The following is an 8,452-nucleotide window of genomic DNA, read 5'->3' on the forward strand; positions in this document are numbered from 1 at the left end:
GTATTACCTCACTGGTTACTCAGAAGTCCAGACAATGCAGTTCCCTTAAAGTGTCCAGCCTCAGGCCTTTGTCCAGACACACAGGTCAGATATGATGATGATTACTGAAAATCTTATCTCATCAAAAAAAAGAAAAGGTTCTTCCAACCCCAAAGGATCAGCCACATACCCATGTCCAGTTATAACTTAGATCTTACCCAGAATACACGCTACAGTCAATTCTTGTTAACTAAACTAAACTTTATTTAAAAAGAAAAGAGAGTGTGTGTTGGTTAAAAGATCAATATGCATACAGACTTGAATTCAATTCTTGAGGTTCAGAAACATATCAGAGATGAGTTTGTAGTGTCCAAAAGTCCTTTTAGGTATAGTCCAATGTCCATATTTGGGGTGACTCCAGTCAGTGACTGGGGATCCCAATCCTTATGGCTCAGGGTATCCCCTTCTTGAAGCCCAAAGCAGATCTGAGTTAAAACAGGATGGTGTCCCAGGGTTTTTATACATTTTCCACCAGCCTCTTGGCCTGAGAGAATAAGCTTAATCTTCTGTCTCCCAACCATCCTGGCAATTAGCATAGTGTAATTTATCCATTAAATGGTTCATATACAGTTTATCACAACCTTCAAAGAGACATACAGACAATAATACTATTTCACTCAAGTGTCATCATAAATGTTAAAATCCCTTTTTTGATCTTTGAATCAAAGCTACAGCAATAGACAAGACTTGTTTGCTTCCATCACAAGACCTGAGCAAACAGCTACCCTTCTAACAAGGCAGGCTTGCATTTCAAAGCTCTATTGATTCACATATCTTCCTAACAAGTCTTTAGAGTTCGGCCATGGGTCAGGTCAGTCTGTGAGTTAATTCACTCTTTCTGGCCCTCTGTCACCTTTTAGTGAGATATTATATTTCACTGCTAAGGTGACAGGGGCACATTAGCAAAGCCCTGAATTATCATGCAAAGGCTCTTGGGAAACATAGCCCGCTGTGCTGCTCTCTTGGCCGGGGACACAGCAGACGCCTGCCCATGAAGGTGCAGGTCCCGGTGACCCAGTGAGCATCTTACCCACCCCTGAGGCGCAGAAGCAGGTAGATGGTGCTCTTGCTCCGGATCCTGTAATGGGCGAGCGTGCAGTCGTCCTGCAGCTCTTTGCTGTTGAACGTCAGGCGCTGTTGGCTGGCGGAGACACCCGTGCGATCCTCGATCTTCTTCTTCAGGCCCAGGACGGTGTCACTGGCGCGGACACCATAGAGCAGGGTTCTGCTGTTATGGTCCTTCACGAAGATCTCCATCCACTGGGGCTCGGTCAGGAGCATCAGAACCGTGGTGTCGTAGAAGATGCCGTGTGATGCCAGGGTCTGATCGTCCAGCAGCAGCTGGTTTCCCAGGCCAGGCTCCTGCAGGGTCAGGCGCTGCGTGTAGGGAGAGATGTCCCAGGCACGCTCGAGCTCCTCCTTAATCTCCCAGATGGTCGTGTAGGGGCTCAGCCCCAGGTCCAGGCTGACCCCTGAGAGCTGCTTCACCGTCACCTGCATGGGTCTGGCTGGCTGGAAGAGAGACAAGGAGACGGGGATGGGTGGGGGTCGGACAGCCCAGGTGGGGCAGCGGGGAACGTCTAATGGCACGCGGCAGAGGAACCTCTGCTGGGGAGTGGAATCTCAACACAATCGTTTCCCACAGCTCTGGGCCCATCAGATTCTGTAGCAGGGAGCTGGGCAGAAGCGCTGGCTGTGGGGGGAGGGGGATCTCCCAGCTACTCCAGCCCCAGCCTCTCCCAGCAGGGGGTGTTGTGCGGAGGGGGCAGAAGTGCTGGCTGTGCGGGAGCTCCCAGCTACGCCAGCCAAAGCCTCCCCAGCAGGGGGTGCTGTGGGGAGGGGGCAGGAATGCTGGCTGTGGGGGGAGGCCCTGGCTACCCCAGGCCCAGCCTCTCCCAGCAGGGGGTGCTGTGGGGAGCGGAGGGGGGCACTGGCTATTGCGGGGAGCTCCCAGTTAGGCCAGCCCCAGCCTTTCCCAGCAGGGGCAGCTGTGGTGAGTGGGGCAGACGCAGGAGCCATGAGGGGAGCTACCCGGCTACTCCATGCTCCGGAGGCTCAGTGACGAGCTCATCACAGGCGGGGGTGGGAAGGGACCCCGAGAGGCGTCGGTACCTGCACGTCCCAGCAGCGGATGGGGCCGAGGCTGTTCCTACAGCACAGCTGGTCCCGGCAGATTGCGGCTTCTCTCGCCAGCAGGTCCCAGCTCTTTCCCTGCCCCAAGGTTCCCGTCGGGTCGGCTGGATCCAGGATCACGGGGCTGTGAACACAATGGATTCTCTCTGTCGATGGCTCTTGGGCTGAGCCACCTGCCCATGTGGCCAGTGGCTCTGCTGTCTGCCCCAGCTCGCTCCCTCTCCCCCGTGAGCCAGGCCCTGCTCTGCGTCCAGGCTGCTGACACATCCCAGCTGCCTGCTGCTGACGGTGCCTGTCCCGGCTCAGGCAGGGCCCTGGGGTGCGGAGGGGAGCTGGAGGAGGGAGTCTCAGGCTTGGCCGGCTGGAGCCGGAATCCCAGGGGCTTGGGGATGGGGCAATGGTGGAGGGTGAGTATGGTCGGTGTCACCCACCCTGGAAGAGCCAGTGTGCAGGCAGCTGAGGGGCTGGAGAAGCCGCTGCCCTAGTCCCTGTGGTACTATTGCACTCTAATGCCAGCCCAGGGGTGTTGCTGGGTACCACACACACTCATTTGCGAGCTCTCACCCTGTCAGTGTCGTCATCCCCACCATGCCCCTGGGGGAAACTGAGGCACAGGCTAACAGTGGAGGAGTGGGGACAGACCTGTGCCAGGCTGTGAGCCCCCAACCCTTTCTTGCTCATACGGGTGCTGCCGGGTGGAATCCTGCCCCCTTCAGTTAATGGGGTTTGGCCGGTGAGCTCCATGGGGCCAGGGCTCCCCTTGGGCGAACGCCCCCAGAGGCAACCTGGCTACACGTGGCGCAGCGCGTGCTGGGCTGGCCGTATTACTTGGCTGGTGCTGAGTGTAACCGCAGGGGCCTCTGGGGTGGCAGGGCTGAGAGATGCTGAGCAGAGCTGCCAGTTCTCTGCTCGGGTGTCCCAGGGTAGGACAGAGCCTCCCTCCCACGCAGGAAGGAAGGCCGAGCTGCAGCTGGACGTGAGCGAGCCGCGCAGAGACGAGAGGAGCAGATGCAGGGGTCTCACCACGGCTCCCGCAGCAGCCGTTTGACATGGGGCCCTATCACGGAGGACTGGAGATCGTAGAACTCGGTCCAGTAGACGCAGAGCTCTTGGTACCGGCACAGCAGCTCCATCACCGTGCGGAACCCCTCGGCCGTGCTGAAGTTCTCCGCCCCCTTGGTGCCGCTCTCCCAGGCATAGATGGTCAGCAGCTCCAGGGCGTACTTGGTGGGCAAGCCCGACGTCGTCTTGGAAAGCTGTTAAGGAGATGGGGGGAAGCCAGCCTGAGACACGGGATGGGGTGGGGGTACAGGGCCCTCAAATCCCTCTTGCTGCATGGTCAGGTGGGTGACCTCCCGCTACCTCTCCCCTGCCCATGTCCTGTGCTCACCACAACACTCAACTACTGAGCAATGGCCAGAGAATGGGAGCCAGGATGTAATGTACTAGCTAGAGAGAGAGAGAGCATGTAATCAGACCTGCTCTGTTGTGTGTCAAGGCCCTATATTGCTAACATCTGGTGGGGATTCTCCTTTAGCTCAGGTGGCAGAGGTCCGTGCTTCTGAAACAGAAGGCTCCACATTTTATTCCCACTGCCGTTGTGAAGTCCCCACAGGCTGTGGCATCAGGCACTGAATCATTTCAGGTGTTTATTAGGATAAAGAAAATCCTTCTCCCCTGACCCTGTAAAGTGTCATTTGACAGGCTAGTGTAATTTCCACTCAAGTGAGCAGCAAATAGGTCGTGAAATCATAATCTGAAATTTGCTCTTTGTGCAATTGCTTGCCCTGCAATTAGAGGACGAGAGATGTGAGACTGGATGTTTGAGTGTGTGTTTGTTATGAAGCTATAGAATTTAGTTCCAATGAGGAATTTATATCTATCTGTATTGCTATATTAATTGTTGTTTTGTTTTTGAATGATTTTTAATGGAAACTGTTTCCCAGTCAGACTGTTCAATGTGGTCAACGATTCTGTTCTTTAACCTCTGGTCCAGTTCATGATCAGAAGATCTTGTGAGCACTTGCCTGAAAGTGACCGAAACCATCGAAACCAGTGCTCCCCAAACTTTTCATGTCGCGCCCCCCTTAACTGTAATGTAATCTGTCTGCACGCATGTGGGAACTGGGAGCCGGGGGCCAAGGCCATGGCCGGAGCTGTGGCTGGTGCTGCGGCCAGGAGCATAGCCATGGGGTTGGGGGCAGAGCTGGAGGCAGAGCGGGGCTGGGTGGCGCTCCCTCCATGCCCTCTGTGGAGGCTGTCCCAGGCCCTGCCATGTCCACAGTTAATGTTCCTCTGTGTACCCCTGGTGGGGTGTACCCTACAGTTTGGGGACCAGTGATCTGGACAGATATTCTGGGACTGCTAGAGAGGGACTCAGCAAACTTGCGAGACTGGATCAGGGGCAAGATCCATCTAGTCCAGTGTCTTGCCTGCCTCCAGCGACACCTGGGGCCCTTTGACGGGATGATTGAACCCAGCCGCCAGAGCCCAACCCAAGAGCATCCAGGAGAGAAGTGAGCTAGGAAAGACCAGCCTAAGCTGAGATGACCACCATCTCCTGGGAGCAAAATAATGGGAAGCAAAGTGATCTTCTGGAAAGACTTGAGCAGCCCTGGCAGGTGGAGGGGCTCCAGTGAGTAGCTTTATTCCAGGGGGTTTTAAAGTGTGGGAGGTTGCCGGTAGAGCTCTCCATCTGAACCTGCATTAACATACAATGGTATCCCCCAGGGCTGGTGGCCCGGTGAGAAGGAGCAAGGGGGGTATCAGTGACTGGGGCAGGGCAGGGCACCTCACCTCTTTGTACCAGTGCTTGACCAGCCGCAGCAGGTTCTTGAGCTTGGCCGGGCGACGCTTCACAAAGTCCCTCTGGAGCTCGGTGAAGGAGGTGCAGAACTCACCGGGCTTGGCTCTGGTCCGAATGAGATCCTCGTAGACCTGGGGGGAAGGTTTGCTGCCAGGAGTCACCTGCCCTGTGGGAGAGAGGGGAGGGAGGGTCACCACACAGATCTGAGGGGAGTCCTGTCCCAATGGGCCTTGGGCTATTCCCGTGTCCCATACACAGGCTGCACCTTCATTTCCATGAGCTCTGTCAGGATAAGCCCTGGGGACATTGAGGGGAGTGGGTACCCCCAAACCTGCTGGATCCCTGGAGGCCGAACTGAGGGGCAGGGATACAGTCCCTACCTAAGGCATCATAGGCTGGGAGCACGTCCACCTCGATGGATTCCCGCCTCCTCTTTGACTGGATGATGATGGAGAGCGAGCGCGGGCAGGTGCCCTTCTCCTTCGGCTGGGAAACCTCCACGTCAATGCTGAAGGCGATGGTCTGTTGGCACCGGTTCAGCTTCTGCCTGATGGTGTCAAGCACAGTCGCACGGTTCTCCAGCTGGTCCCGGTAGCTGCAGAAGCAGCTGAGGAAAAGGACCAGATCTGCATCCGAATTGTTCTTCAGGGCTGTCCCCTTCCCCGCGGAGCCGCCCTGCCACGGAACAGAAGCATTTGCTCACTGCGCTGCCCTCTCAACAACCCCAGGGCGCTGAGCCGCATGGGGGCCATGCCCCTGCACCCACTCAGCCAGGTCACCCCTCAGGCACAACGGCCCCTGCTGGGCAGCCAGAAACATACCAGAAGTGTTAGGATGGAATAGGAAATATTGAATCCAGTATTGTAGTGTACACTGCTGGGGTGCCCTCCCCCCGCATCCCATTCTGATCACCGAAGATGGTCTAACGCCCCCCACGTACGCTATGGGGCAGAGACTTGAAATTTGGCAGCAGGGTGGCCTGCGTCTCAGGGATAAGCCTTTTGCCTTATGCCTTTTGCCATGCCCGTCAAAATCCACCCAACTTTGACCAAGCTAAGAACCTTTGAAATATCTCCCTTTGCACATGCGCAGTACAGATGTGTCAGAGTTTGGCCAGCCCCACAGATAACATAGCATTTATACAGAACATTGTACGGACAAAGCCCAGCTCCCGTTGGCTTCAGTCGCCGCTGTGAGCACTCAGCACTTCTGCAAATCAGAGCCCAGGGCTTGAGTTGGGCACCCCAAAAATGAAGAATGCACACTTTGGGAACAGTTTGGGTTAAGTGACTTGCCCAGCATGACACAGGAACTCAGTAGCAGAGGCAGGGATAGACTCCAGTTCTCCAGGGAAGCATTCAACTGTCTTACCCAGGAGACCTTCCTTTCTCTCTCTGCAACCCCCTGCCCCATTCATTGCACATTTTCCATCTGCTGCAAAGTCTGTAGGGGTCCTACAGACAACAGTCTCCTTCACTACCTGGCCCTGATTCACCCGTAGAACAAGTCCACCCTGTGCACTGAATGAGGCAGGGTCCCATGGAAAAAATAATATGTGATCACGTAATTAAAGCTTGTATTGTAATACATATGCACAATGGGGCCGAATTAAGGTTAAACAGGCCACCTTCCCTCCGGCATTTCCTAATGTTTGAGCTGCAATCTCAATAACTCTCTTTTAGTGTAATTTTTCTGGACATAATAAATGGGACTGGGGAGAGGTTTTGCAAACTTCCTGTCCTGTTTTTGGTAAAGGGAGTGCTGATTACAAGGTCGTGACCCAACAGGGGAAAGGTTGAGAGCCATTGATTCAGAGAAGAAAAATTGGATGTCTAATAATGCTAGATTAAAAGGCAACACATTTAAAATGGCTCAAAGGTATTTTTTGTGACACAGCATATAGTTAACCTGTGGAACTCGCTCAAAGAGGCCATGAGCTTCTCAGCCCTCTCCGCAGGATTAGACATTGGAAGGATAACTAGAACATCCCTACTTGTTTTCAGCAGGAAGGGAAATGTCCATGGGAGACAAACCCTCATGCTTCAGAGCATAAACCGACCACTAACAGCCTGTAGTCAGAAAGAAACTTCCCCTATAGGCAAATAATTCTATAATTGTCCACGAAGTGGGCTCTTGTGCCTTCCTCTGAAGCAGCTGGTGTCGGTTAGTGTCAGAGACAGGTTACTGGGCTAAAACTGCTCTGACCTGACAATGCAACTCCTATGTTCCTACCTGACCCCACCGGCAACTGGGAAGCCAGGGCGGATTTTGGATAATGCCCCCTGCAGCCAGCGGTAAGTGGGAGCCCTCTTCGGCATCCCTTGGCTGGTGGTTTAGGCTTGCCCTGATCACAGCGTAGGCACGCAGACTTTCGCCTGCACCAAAGGAGCCCGGACATGCTCTTTTACACCGGCAGCTGGTCCAGAACAGACTCACCTTCACCGTCTTGAACACCTTGATGTCGTCAAAGCACATCTCCTTCAGAAAATCACAGATCCTCCGGACAGTGTCTTTCACCTGCAGCCGGAATTCCTCGCTGGGCTGGAGATGTTCTGCGATCCAGGCATCCAGCGAGCCGGCGGGCACCTGGTACAGCTCCATCTCTGCTGCTTTGCTCCCTGTCCCTGCCTTCCTCTGCTGCTGCTGCTTTTAAGCATCCTGGGCACAGCCCAACCCTGCTGATCTCCTCCCCCGTGGATGGCGTCAGACTGAGCTTGTTAAGGTGGCCTGGGCTACAGGACTCGAACTGTCCACCAGACACCTGCTGGTCATGGGCCTGGAGAGAAGCCTGGGGGCTGGTCCTCATCCCCAGTTCCAGAGGCAGCCCAACGTACTTCCTCCATCCCCAGCTGCTGGGATTCCTGGGAGGGGGCTGCCCCTAGGCCCTGCTTGGGGGTGCTGTCCTTCATGCCAGCCCCTAACCTGAGTATCTATCTCCCCCACTCCACCTGGGAGGGAGGGATAGCTCAGTGGTTTGAGCATTGGCCTGCTAAATCCAAGGTTGTGAGTTCCAATCCTTGAGGTGGCCATTTAGGGATCTGGGGCAAAAATTGGGGATTGGTCCTGCTTTGAGAAGGGGGTTGGACTAGATGACCTCCTGAGGTCCTTTCCATCCCTGTGATATTCTATGGCACTGATCTCATCAGTGTCAGTTTCATGCTCCCAGGCTGGGACACAGGGACTCTCTGTAAACTGGGAGAGTGAGAGTGTAATTAACCATTGGAACACTGTACCAAGGGGGCTGGTGGCTCCTCCATCCCTGGCCATTTTTAGAGCAAGACCTGATGCTTTGCTGGCAGAGCTGCACTCAGGGTTAGTTTAGGGCAGGGTTGCTGACCTGTGCTGGACAGGAGGGCAGAGTCCATTCTGGCCCTGGAATCTAGGAATCAATGAGATCCAAATGAAGGGCGGTGGGGGGGACGTGAACCCCCAGCCCAGAGTCTTATTAATGTCACTCTGCCACCTGCTGTCTGG

General features: G+C 54.9%; 1 protein-coding gene across 1 annotated transcript; it reads right to left on the minus strand.

Annotated features, from left to right (window-relative positions):
• Positions 1 to 219: 219 nt before the first annotated feature.
• LOC140914550 (2'-5'-oligoadenylate synthase 1) lies at positions 220 to 7,650 on the minus strand. The gene is made up of 6 exons (XM_073352594.2): positions 7,415 to 7,650; positions 5,359 to 5,653; positions 4,969 to 5,144; positions 3,196 to 3,428; positions 2,152 to 2,296; positions 220 to 1,551 (listed from the first exon to the last, which is right to left on the minus strand). Exons 1-6 carry the CDS (start codon positions 7,577 to 7,579, stop codon positions 1,066 to 1,068), a joined length of 1,500 nt encoding a protein of 499 aa, XP_073208695.1. The 5' UTR covers positions 7,580 to 7,650; the 3' UTR covers positions 220 to 1,065.
• Between the last annotated feature and the right edge of the window lie 802 nt (positions 7,651 to 8,452).

The sequence above is a fragment of the Lepidochelys kempii genome, chromosome 7 (genome assembly GCF_965140285.1).
Source record: "Lepidochelys kempii isolate rLepKem1 chromosome 7, rLepKem1.hap1, whole genome shotgun sequence".
Taxonomy (NCBI): Eukaryota; Metazoa; Chordata; order Testudines; family Cheloniidae; genus Lepidochelys; species Lepidochelys kempii.

What these genes read in the sequence shown, in the direction of transcription:
- LOC140914550 (XM_073352594.2), bottom strand. Translation starts at nt 7,579, where the DNA reads ATGGAGCTGTACCAGGTGCCCGCCGGCTCGCTGGATGCCTGGATCGCA. An exon ending in CCCAGCCTATGATGCCTTAG is followed by an intron (nt 5,145 to 5,358) that starts GTAGGGACTGTA and finishes TCTCTCCCACAG; the next exon opens with GGCAGGTGACTCCTGGCAGC. An exon ending in TCAAGCACTGGTACAAAGAG is followed by an intron (nt 3,429 to 4,968) that starts GTGAGGTGCCCT and finishes TCTCCTTAACAG; the next exon opens with CTTTCCAAGACGACGTCGGG.